The 12,675-nt window shown below is 44.6% G+C and overlaps 1 protein-coding gene across 5 annotated transcripts in view; it reads left to right on the top strand.

The window, feature by feature from the left end:
- The window catches only part of HSPG2 (heparan sulfate proteoglycan 2), a 173,231-nt gene that overhangs the window by 47,094 nt on the left and 113,462 nt on the right, over nt 1–12,675 (top strand). For 3 of the 5 annotated variants that reach the window (XM_067472749.1, XM_067472753.1, XM_067472752.1), the window contains 7 exons: nt 256–365; nt 521–579; nt 2,138–2,298; nt 8,606–8,734; nt 10,751–10,876; nt 11,003–11,266; nt 11,353–11,472. In XM_067472749.1, coding sequence (XP_067328850.1) covers nt 256–365; nt 521–579; nt 2,138–2,298; nt 8,606–8,734; nt 10,751–10,876; nt 11,003–11,266; nt 11,353–11,472 — 969 coding nt within the window. Of the gene's footprint in view, nt 1–255; nt 366–520; nt 580–2,137; nt 2,299–4,253; nt 4,293–8,605; nt 8,735–10,750; nt 10,877–11,002; nt 11,267–11,352; nt 11,473–12,675 lie in introns of all 5 variants that reach the window. The other 2 variants (XM_067472750.1, XM_067472751.1) reach the window with 1 other exon arrangement.

Consider the following 12,675-nt stretch of genomic DNA (forward strand, 5'->3'; position numbering starts at 1 on the left):
GGAAGCGGGGTGAGAGCTCCCATCTGTCAGCTCTAGCTTCCCATGCAAGGATGTGAGAGAAGCCTCCCACAGGATGGTCACATATCTGGGCAAACGTCCCCTGGGCAACGTCCCGGCAGATGACCAATTCTCTCACAACAGAAGGATTGCTGACCGAAAGGTCAGGGTTTCGAATCTGGGGAGCGGACGGAGGGTCCCCCCATATTGTCCTAGCGGGGTGGATAGCGAGATCTCACCCTTCCTTTCCCTTTGCAGTCTACTTCCGGGCACTGGTGAACTTCACCCGCTCCATCGACTACAGTTCGCGGCTGGACGACGTCAATTCTGAAGAGTTCCGGGACGTCTCCGAAGCGGTGGTGGACACGGTAAGCCTGCGTGGCAGGGGAGAGCTACTCTGTATAATAATAATAATAATAATAATAATAATAATAATAATAGTAATAATAATAATAATAATAATAATAATAATACAATTGACATTCTGCTAAGTCTTCACCAAGTCGGGTTTCTCCCTCCGCAGCTGGAATCCGAATACTACAAGATTCCCGGGGAGCAAGTGGTCAGCGTGGTCTTCATCAAGTGAGTGCCGTTTCCATTGGAATCCTTGGCGAGCTTCCTATTTATCGTATCAGGAGCAACCAGACCATTGTATTACATTTCTAACAGAACAAAACAAACAAACAGACAAAACACAAAGTTTGCAAACTTAGTAGCTGATTAAATGTCCTTTGACCAGTATCTGGCCACTTGGAGTGCTTCTGGTGTTGCCGCAAGAAGGTCCTCCCTTGTGCATGTGGCAGGGCTCAGGTTGCATTGCAGCAGGTGGTCAGTGGTTTGCTCTTCTCCACACTCGCATGTCGTGGACTCCACTTTGTGGCCCCATTTCTTGAGGTTGGCTCTGCATCTCGTGGTGCCAGAGCGCAGTCTGTTCAGTGCCTTCCAGGTCGCCCAGTCCTCTGTGTGCCCGGGGGGGAGTCTCTCATTTGGTATCACCCATGGATTGAGATGCTGGGTTTGAGCCTGCCACTTTTGGACTCTTGCTTGCTGAGGTGTTCCAGCGAGTGTCTCTGTAGATCTTAGAAAACTATTTCTTGATTTAAGTCGTTGACGTGCTGGCTGATACCCAAACAAGGGATGAGCTGGATATGTCTCTGCCTTGGTCCTTTCACTATTGGCTGCTACTTCCCGGCGGATGCCAGGTGGTGCAATACCGGCTAAGCAGTGTAATTTCTCCAGTGGTGTAGGGCGCAGACACCCCGTGATAATGCGGCATGTCTCATTAAGAGCCACATCCACTGCTTTAGTGTGGTGAGATGTGTTCCACACTGGGCATGCATACTCAGCAGCAGATTAGCATAGCGCAAGGGCAGATGTCTTCACTGTGTCTGGTTGTGATCCCCAGGTTGTGCCAGTCAGCTTTCGTATGATATTGTTTCTAGCACCCACTTGTTGCTTGATGTTCAGGCAGTGCTTCTTGTAGGTCAGAGCACGGTCCAGAGTGACTCCCAGGTATTTGGGTGCGCTGCAATGCTCCAGTGGGATTCCTTCCCAGGTCATCCTCAGAGCTCGGGATGCTTCTCTGTTCTTAATACGAAAAGAACATGTCTGTGTTTTAGATGGGTTAGGAATCAGCTGATTTTCCCTGTAATATGCAGTAAGAGCGCCTAGCGCTTTGGAGAGCTTCTGTTCCACCATCTCAAAGCTCCCTGCTTGAGCGGTGATGGCACGATCATCAGCATAGATGAAACTCTCCATCCCTTCTGGCAGTGGCTGGTCATTTGTGTAGATGTTGAACATGGATGGAGCAAACACGCTCCCCTGAGGCAGGCCGTTCTTCTGTTTCCGCCATCTGCTTCTCTGGCCCTGGAACTCAACAAAGAAGCTCCTGTTTTGTAGCAGGTTTCCTATGAGGCGGGTGAGGTGGTCGTCCTTTGTGAGATTATACATTTTTCTCAGGAGGAGGAGGTGGTTGACAGTATCATAGGCTGCTGACAGGTCTATGAAGACATCTCCTGTGATCTGCTGCCTTTCAAAGCCATCTTCTATGTGCTGAGTCAGGTTCAGCACTTGCGATGTAGGATCGGATTGGTAGGATCGGGGCCGTTATTAATATCCCCCCCCCCCTTTTTTGCGGCAGGGAGATCGACGGCGACGTCTTTGTGGAGTTGGACGTGGGCTCCGAGGGCAACGCGGAGGAGGGACAGATCCGGGAGGTGCTCTTCGGCGTCATCCGCAGCGGCTCCATCGCCTCCTACGTCACCTCCGTCGAGGGATTCCACTTCCGGAGGCTGGGAACAGGTCAGCTCACGGAACGGCATTTGTATACAGGCCGCCCCCGAGATACAAACACCCCACTCGCAAACGACTCACACTTAAGAATGGGACTCAGGCAACAGGAAGGGACATTGTATTATGTTAGATTATATATATTATATATTATTAGTATTATTTTTATTGTTTTATATTATTATAGTATTATTATATTATATATTATTGTATTATATTATTATATATTACTAGTATTGTATTGTATTGTATTATATCATTGTATTATATTATCAATAATTATTAGTATTATTATATTATTATAGTTTATTATATATTATTAGTATTATTTTTATTGTTTTATATTATGATTATATTATCAATAATTATTGGTATTATTATATTATTATAGTTTATTATATATTATTAGTATTATTTTTATTGTTTTATATTATTATAGTATTATATATAATTATTAGTATTATTACATTATTGTATTTTATTATATTTTATTAGTATTATATTATTGTATTGCATTATATTATATTATATTATATATTATTAGTATTATTTTTATTGTTTTTTATTATTATAGTATTATTATATATTATTGTATTATATTATTATATTATATATTTCCATATTATATATTGCTATTATTGTATTGTATTATATATCATTATTAGTATTATTATATTATTGTATTTTATTATGTTTATTAGTATTATATTATTGCATTATATTATATTATATATTATTAGTATTATTTTTATTGTTTTATATTATTATAGTATTATTATATTATATATTACTATTATTGTATTGTATTACTTATATATAATTATTAGTATTATTATATTGTATTGCAATATATATTATTAGTATTATATTATTGTATTATATTATTATATTATATTATTATATTATATATTACTAGGATTGTATTGTATCATTGTATTGTATTATATATTATTAGTATTATATTATTGTATTGCATTATATTATATTATATATTATTAGTATTATTATGTTATTGTATTATATTACATATTATTAGTATTTTTATTGTTTTATATTATTATAGTATTATTATATTCTATAGTATTGTATGATATCATTATATTGTATTATTGTATTATATCATTGTATTATATTATATATAGTAATTAGTATTATTATTGTGTTGTATTATATATTATTAGCATTATATTATTGTATTGCATTATATTATATATTATTAGTATTATTATGTTATTGTATTATATTATATAATATTACTAATATATTATTATTAGTAGTATTACTATATTATTATTTTATATAAATGCAGGCCATCCCTGAGTTATAAACACCCAACTCACAAACAACTCACAGTTGAGAAGGGGGCTGAGACATTAGCATTAATATATATGCACACACACACACACATACATACATAGTATACACACACACACACACACAGGCCTTCCCCGAGTTATGAACATCTGACTTATTATGATATTAGTATTTTATTATATTATGTGGTTATATTATTATATATATTATAATTATATTATATTATATTAATTATATTATATTATATTATATTATATTATATTATTATTATTTGCCCCGGGAAGAGTTGTTATGAGAGGGAAACGGATTATTATATATATTACTATTATATTATATTATATTAATTATATTATATTATAATTATATTATATTATATATGGTTATATTATTATTTGCCCCTGGAAGAGTTGTTATGAGAGGGAAACGGCGTCTCCAATGAAGCTTTAGCACTGAACCTTGTTTCCACCACAAACCACATGTAGCTGGAGTTAGACTTACCGAACATCCCTGTTTCTGACTTACATACAAATTCAACTTGAGAACCGATCTGGTTTGTAACTTGGGGATCTGCCTGCATAAGTGACCGTGACGTTGCGTTGTGTCGGGGATGGGTTCCCCCTTTGATCCGGGGCTAATTCTGCATTTATTTCCAGCCCAAACCCCTCCTCCCCCTGTTTCGGCCGAGCCTCCGGGTGAGTAAGGCGGCACGGAGGGGCACCAAGGAGACCCGGGAACCCGGGGGTTGGTCTAGATGGCCTTTAGTGTCCCTTCTCCGCATCGGAGCGGGCGGGAGGGGGGATGTTATTCCCCTTCCGACAACCTTGTGTTTACAGCCAGAGAGACACGCACAACCGCGCTCCTTGGCTTGGCTCCTGCTGGAATCCCAGGCCGGAAGAAACACGACCCCCGGCCTCTCGCTTCGGGGTTCGGGTTTCACCATCTGCAGGCTGCTCACTCGCAACAAGGAGAGTCCCCTTCCCAAACATCCCCGCTCGTCTCGCTTCGCCTGCATTCTTATGACCACGCTTATATAATAATAATAATAATAATTATTATTATTATTATTATTATTATTATTAATTATTAATTAGTAAGGGGAGGGGGACGGTTCAGAGAAGGGCGGCCGCCCGGGTCTCCTTGCGCCTTCCTGCTTGCAAGGTGTGTGAATGCCCGCTTTGTGCTCCCATGCCTGGGGATGATGGGACTGGCAGTGTTGATGGGAAATCCAAGGGAAACTGCCCTCGCAATGAAGGCCTTCCTTCTTCCTTCCTTCCTTCCTTCCTTCCTTCCTTCCTTCCTTCCTTCCTTCCTTCCACCCTTCCTTCCTTCCTTCCTTCCTTTGTTCATTCTTTGCTTTCTTCCCTTCCCCTTCCTTCCATTCTTTTCTTTCTTTCTTTCTTTCTTTCTTCCTTCTTTCCTTCTTTCCTTTCTTCCAGTTTTCCCTCCCTCCCTCCCTCCCTTCTGTCCATCGTTCATTCATTTGTTCATTTCTTCCTTCCCTTCCCATTCCCCTTTCCCTTCCTTCTTTCCTTCCTTCTATTCTTCCCTACCTTCCTTCTTTTGCTCGTTCATTCATTCCCTTCCTTCTTTTGTTCCTTCCTTTCATCCTGCCTTCCTTCCTCCTGTGATTCATGCCTTCCTTCTTTCCTTCCTTCCTTCCGTCATTCATTCTTTGCTTTCTTCCCTTCCCCTTCCTTCCATTCTTCCCTTCCTTCCTTCCTTCCTTCCTTCCTTCCTTCCTTCCTTCCTTCCTTCCTTCCATTCTTCTCTTCCTCCTTTCATTTGTTTGTTCATTCCATTCCTCCTTTTGTTCCTTCCTTCCTTAGTTTTTCCTTCCTTCCTTCCTTCCTTCCTTCCTTCCTTCCTTCCTTCTGTCGTTCATTCGTTTGTTTGTACCTTTCTTCCCTTCCCATTCCCCTTCCCCTTCCTTCTTTCCTTCATTCTTTCCTTCTTTCCATTCTTCCCTACCTTCTTTCCTTCCTTCCTTCTTTTGCTCGTTCATTCATTCCCTTCCTTCTTTTGTTCCTTTCATCCTTCCTTTGTTTCTCCCTTTCATCCTTCCTTCCTTCCTCCTGTCATTCATGCCTGCCAGCCTTCCTTCCTTCTTTCCTTCTTTCCTTCATTCTTTCCTTCCTTCCATTCTTCCCTACCTTCTTCCTTCCTTCTTTTGCTCGTTCATTCATTCCCTTCCTTCTTTTGTTCCTTTCATTCTTCCTTTGTTCCTTCCTTTGTTCCTTCCTTTCATCCTTCCTTCCTTCCTCCTGTCATTCATGCCTGCCAGCCTTCCTTCCTACCTTCTTTCCTTCATTCCTTCTTTCTTTCATTTCTTCCTTCCTTCTTTCCAGTTTTCCCTTCCTTCCTCCCTTCCTTCCTTTGGTCGTTCATTCATTCATTCATTCATTCATTTGTTTGTTCCTTTCTTCCCTTCCCATTCCCCTTGCCCTTCCTTCTTTCCTTCATTCTTCCCTCCCTTCCTTCTTTCCTTCCTTCCTTCTTTTGCTTGTTCATTCATTCCCTTCCTTCCATTCTTCCCTCCCTTCCTTCCTTCTTTCCTTCCTTCCTTCTTTTGCTCATTCATTCATTCCCTTCCTTCTTTTGTTCCTTTCATCCTTACTTTGTTCCTTCCTTTCATCCTTCCTTCCTTCCTTCCTTCCTTCCTTCTTTCTTTCATTTGTTCCTTCCTTTGTACCTTCTTTCTGTCCTTATGCCTTCCTTCCTTCCTTCAAACCTTCTTTCCTTCCTTCTGTCCTTAGTTCCTTTCATCGATTCTTCCTTCCTTTCTTCCTTCCTTCCTTCTTTCCCTCCTTTCTTTATTTCTGCCTTCCTTCATTTGTTCCTTTCTCCCTTCTTTCCTTCCTTCGATCTGTCTTTCATACCTTTCTTCTGTCCTTTATATCTTCCTTCTTTCCTTCCTTCTTTCCTTTGTTCCTTCCTTCCTCCTCCAGCAGCTGGAGCGCCTTGACTGTTGATCTCCCCTCTGGCCATAGCCCGGTCCAGTCTCCCTCTTTGTTCCTTTTGGACGCAGCTGGAGGAAACTCGCACTCGCTCCCGGTCCATCTGGATCCATGGGTCGGAGGCAGAATCTGGAGGATCACAGCCTTTGAAGCAGAACCTCTTGGGACTGGAGCCCTCTTGCTCTGTCCAATCAAGCACACCCCCTCCCTGCATTGACTTGCTGGACATTGCTTTCTTTGGCTGGTGTTTGAAACCCTTTTTGCCGTGTTCTGTGTGAGGTTTGGTGTGTTGTTTCGACGTATCCGCCTGACCCTGTTAACCAAAATCTGGAGGTGTGCATCTTGTTTTTTGGAGGCACAAGAATCCATGAAACAAGGCCGCATGAAACACTCAATACGCAAGTCGGGAGCTGGGCAAAAAACTTGGTGCATGAAACTAAGAGCACTTGAAAGCAAGACTGACGTGAAATTCCAACGTTGGCCCAACTGAGGCCACTCATTCCCATAAGTCAATATAAAGCTTTTCCAGATCCCAAAACGGAAAGGAAAGCATTTCTCTTGACCTCACACCCAGATAAGGGTTACTTATCTCTCTTTTCCTGTAAACGAACTGATCTTCTTTGCACCTGAGCACTCTTTCTCTAGGTTCTTGTGGGTTTTTTCGGACTCTAGGGCCATGTTCTAGAGGCATTTCTCCTGACGTTTCGCCTGCATCTATGGCAAGCATCCTCAGAGGTAGTGAGGTCTGTTGGAAATAGGAAAAAGGGTTTTTATATCTGTGGAATGACCAGGGTGAGACAAAGGACTCTTGTCTGCTGGAGCTAGGTGTGAATGGGTTGTTGTAGTTTTTTTCGGGCTATATAGCACCGGGATTGTGGCGCAGCTGGCTGAGTGTCAGCTGCATTAAGATCACTCTGACCAAAAGGTCATGAGTTCGAAGCCAGCCCGGGCTGGAGTGGGTGTCCAGCCATTGTGTAGCCCGTTGTCGACCTTTGCAACCCGAAAGACAGTTGCTTCTGTCAAGTAGGAAAATAAGAGACCACCTTGTGTGGGAGGCTAAATTTAACTAATTTATGAGGCCATAAAGAAGACTCCGGGGAATGTGGAATGCGGAAGAACTTCTTCGGTGTCGTTGATGGACGATGAAAAGCAGCAGCTCCCCCGGCGGCCAGAAAAAAGTTAAATAGCCTTTGTCTGTAAAATGTTGTTTGTCAAACTGGCATTGAATGTTTGCCATATATGTGTTTACTGTAATCCGCCCTGAGTCCCCTGCGGGGTGAGAAGGGCGGAATATAAGAACTGTAAATAAATAAATAATAAATATATGGCCATGCTCTAAAGGCATTCCCTCCTGACATTTCGCCTGCATCTATGGCAAGCATCCTCAGAGGTAGTGAGGTCTGTTGGAAATAGGAAAATGGGTTTATATATCTGTGGAATGACTGGAGTGGGGCAAAGACCCCAGTCATTCCACATTCCACCCCAGCCATTCCACAGATATATAAACCCATTTTCCTATTTCCATCAGACCTCACTACCTCTGAGGATGCTTGCCACAGATGCAGGCGAAACGTCAGGAGAAATGCCTCTAGAACATGGCCATATAGCCCGAAAAAACCTACAAGAACCTAGTGATTCCAGCCATGAAAGCCTTCGACAATGCACTCTGTCTCTGTTTACAAATCCTTGCCTTCTACCTACACTCTCATTAACTTGACTTTCGTCAAGTTCTGCACCTGACAAATCATCTTCCGACAGTTGCTCTGAGAATGATTGTGAAGGGCCTCTCCCAGGAATGTGGCCTTGTGAGTATTCCAGACACAGCTCGGGCCTCTCGTCTGAGCTTAACTCATCCCAATTACCAATAGATCCAGGCTCACCATGAGGAACATCATTCCCACTCCCATCATGAGCATCAGACACAATCACAGGCTGAACAGGCTGACTTAGAACACTTTGTGATAGAACGGAGTTGGACTGGATGGCCTCTTGGGGTCCCTTCCAAGTCTTATTATTACTACTACGAATAATGTAATCCTCTCTCTTCCCAGTTCACCCGGACCTGCGGGCCTGCACCTCGGAGGAGTTCACCTGCCGCAGCAGCAGAGAATGCATTCCGAGGGAGTTCCGCTGCGACCGGCGGCCGGACTGCCGCGATGCCTCCGACGAGACCGACTGTGGTGAGGCCCCCGTGGACTAATATAGGCCACGACATTTGAATAGCATTCCCTTCCTGGTTCGAAAGGGCTATTCCTGTTTAATTGTGCAATCCTCCCTTGGTTGTTTTGGAGGCACAAACTACATTGAATTGGTTGAGTCTCTATCAGATTATCCAACATATTACATTACATTTCTAACAGAGCAAAGCAAACAAACAGACAAAATACAAAAATACAAAATACAAAATTTGTGAGTTTGGTAGTTGATTAGATGTCCTTTGACCAGTATCTGGCCACGTGGAGTGCCTCTGGTGTTGCCGCAAGGAGGTCCTCCCTTGTGCATGTGGCAGTGCTCAGCGTGCATTGCAGCAGGTGGTCTGTGGTTTGCTCCTCTCCACACTCACATGTAGTGGATTCCACTTTGTGGCCCCATTTCTGAAGGTTGGCTCTGCATCTCGTGGTGCCAGAGCGTAGTCTGTTCAGCGCCTTCCAAGTTGCCCAGTCCTCTGTGTGCCCAGGGCGGAGTCTCTCATTTGGTATCAGCCATTGGTTGAGGTTCTGGGTTTGAGCCTGCCACTTTTGGACTCTCGCTTGCTGAGGTGTTCCAGCGAGTGTCTCTGTAGATCTTAGAAAACTATTCCTAGATTTAAGTCGTTGACGTGTTGGCTGATACCCAAACAGGGGATGAGCTGGAGATGTCTCTGCCTTGGTTCTTTCACTATTGGCTGCTACTTCCCGGCGGATGTCAGGTGGTGCAATACCGGCTAAGCAGTGTAATTTCTCCAGTGGTGTAGGGCGCAGACACCCCGTGATAATGCGGCATGTCTCATTAAGAGCCACATCCACTGTTTTAGCGTGGTGAGATGTGTTCCACACTGGGCATGCGTACTCAGCAGCAGAGTAGCATAGCACAAGGGCAGATGTCTTCACTGTGTCTGGTTGTGATCCCCAGGTTGTGCCAGTCAGCTTTCGTATGATATTGTTTCTAGCACCCACTTTTTGTTTGATGTTCAGGCAGTGCTTCTTGTAGGTCAGAGCACGGTCCAGAGTGACTCCCAGGGATTTGGGTGCGCTGCAATGCTCCAGTAGGATTCCTTCCCAGGTGATCGTCAGAGCTCTGGATGCTTGTCTGTTCTTGAGATGAAAGGCACATGTCTGTGTTTTAGATGGATTAGGGATCAGCTGGTTTTCCCTGTAATAGGCAGTAAGAGCACCTAGGGCTTCGGAGAGCTTCTGTTCAACCATCTCAAAGCTCCCTGCTTGAGCGGTGATGGCACGATCGTCAGCATAGATGAAGCTCTCTGTCCCTTCTGGCAGTGGCTGGTCATTTGTGTAGATGTTGAACATGGATGGAGCAAGCAGGCTCCTCTGAGGCAGGCCGTTCTTCTGTTTCCGCCATCTGCTTCTCTGGCCTTGGAACTCAACAAAGAAGCTCCTGTTTTGTCGCAGGTTTCCTATGAGGCGGGTGAGGTGGTCGTCCTTTGTGATATTATACATTTTTCTCAGGAGGAGGTGGTGGTTGACGGTATCGTAAGCCACTGACAGGTCTATGAAGACAGCTCCTGTGATCTGCTGCCTTTCAAAGCCATCTTCTATGTGCTGAGCCTGGTTCAGCACTTGCGATGTGCAGCTTTTGCCTTTCCTGAAGCCAGCTTGCTATGTAATCAGACAGAGGTCTATTTTTTCCATAATTCTATGCAGAATAAGTCTCTCCAGAACTTTGTAGAGGTGGCACAACAAGGAGATTGGTCTGTAGCTTTTTGGGTCATTACGGTCTTTGCCTGGCTTCAAGATGGCAATGACTCTTGCTTTCCTCCAGATTTTGGGGATCTGACAGGATGCAGTGCAGTTGTTCATCAGCTCCAGCAGCCAAAGTTCTTGATTTGGTTTTGGACCAAAGTTCTTGATTAGAAATGTAATATAATTGACTGGTTGCTGATGACTCGATAAATAAATAAATAAATAAATAAATCCAACATAAACAGACCGGCACCAAAAACGAGTCCATACTTCACTCATCTCTTTCCGTTTCTATAGCCGAGCCGACGCCACCTACGTGTGAGGAGGACGAGTTTGCCTGCGATAGCGGGGAGTGTGTCCGCCAATTGTACCGCTGCGATGGGCAACCGGACTGCGGGGATGCCTCCGACGAAGATGGCTGTGGTAAGGAAGGGCACCCAGAGGTCATCCAGTCTAACACTCTTCTACTTGGGCCCTCCAAGTGTTTTGGACTTCCACTCCCACAATTCTCTCTCTGCTTATATAATTATTATTATTGCCTCCATAAAGACCTGACAACCACGCGGCCTCCGTCCTTCCCGGCACGACCGGTCACTCCCCGGGTCCCGTCCACCACGGCGTCGCCAGGAACCACCCACCGGGCGCCAGTGACTCCCCCAGTGCGGGTGGTGACGCCCAAACCCACGCTGTCCCCGGAGCTGCGCCCCTGCCGGAAAGATGAGGCCATCTGCCAAAACAAGCAGTGCATCCCCCGGGAGTACATCTGCGACGGGGAGCGGGACTGCCGCGACGGCAGCGACGAGCTCAACTGCGGTGAGTCACCAGAACCTCCAAGGACGGGCGCCGAAACTGACATTAATGGCTCCCGAAGGTTAACATTTATTGTTTCCCCAAAACAGGGACACCTACACCTTGCGAACCGAACGAGTTCAAGTGCCGAAACGGCCACTGCGCCCTCAAACTCTGGCGCTGTGATGGGGATTACGACTGTATGGACGGGTCGGATGAACTGGATTGCCGTAAGTGACAGGAATTCGGAGAATCAGGGAATCCTGGAAGCCAGACTGCTCACCTGAGCGACATATAGGGAGCATACCACCCCCCTGCTGTGCCAGCTCCACTGGCTGCCGGTTCAGTTCCGAGCACAATTCAAGGTGCTAGTTTTGACCTACAAAACCCTGTACGGTTCCAGTCCAGTGTATCTGTCCGAACGTATCTCCCTCTACGTCCCACCTCGGAGATTGAGATCATCTGGGGAGGCCCTGCTCTCGACCCCACCACTCTCACAAGTGAGGCTGGTGGGGACGAGGAGCAGGGCTTTCTCAGTGGTGGCCCCCCACCTGTGGAACTCACTCCCGGGGGAAATCAGGGCATCATCATCCCTCCTCGCCTTTAGGAGGAGGGTGAAGACGTGGATATGGGACCAGGCCTTTGGGCACTCTGGCAATTAAATAAGATAATCAGACGAGTAAGACCAGCAGGATTGACGAAGTGGAATCAAAATCAGATCTATGAGATATCGAACGCTGACAGGGTGGGAGGAGGAATTGGGTTTGTATTGGTTTTTTATTGATTTATTGGTTTTATTGGTTAATGCGTGAATTGTTGGTAATTGTGAATTTGTTGTAATTTTGTGTTGATTGTTTGTGATGCAGGCATCTAATTGTGCCTTACTGTTGTAAGCCGCCCTGGGTCCCCTTCGGGGTGAGAAGGGCGGGGTAAAAGAACCCCAAATAAATAATAAATAATAATAGAGGATAGTTAAATAAACGTACATTCATAAGCAGCAAAACGGGACCTTTTCCCAAGGCATACCCTTCAGGGAACAAAAGCACGAACCAGAACAGGAAACTTGAATCATGAACCTGAGAGCCGAGACAGGAAAGCCATCCTTATGGCAACATTGTCTCCTCTGAGAACCATAAAGTCAACACCAATTAATTTAAGCCTAACCATGAGATCATGCCGAACACACCTGGGCTTCAAAGTCTTCACTCAGATGCCTTCTGAGCGTTTAATTAAGTGTATTTTTGACTCCTTCCGTTCTCAAACCTAATCTGGCTTCTTGGGAGAACTCCCCATCGGCCTTTGTTTCCCAAGAGAACTGGTTTCATTTGAATGATCACAAGAATGCAAAACATCGGCCTCAACGGCCTGCAATTCTCTCCTAGCATTGACAGACACATTACTTTGAAACCCATCAGACCCCTCATCCTCAGCCT

Source organism: Anolis sagrei, chromosome 13 (genome assembly GCF_037176765.1).
Source record: "Anolis sagrei isolate rAnoSag1 chromosome 13, rAnoSag1.mat, whole genome shotgun sequence".
Classification (NCBI taxonomy): domain Eukaryota; kingdom Metazoa; phylum Chordata; class Lepidosauria; order Squamata; family Dactyloidae; genus Anolis; species Anolis sagrei.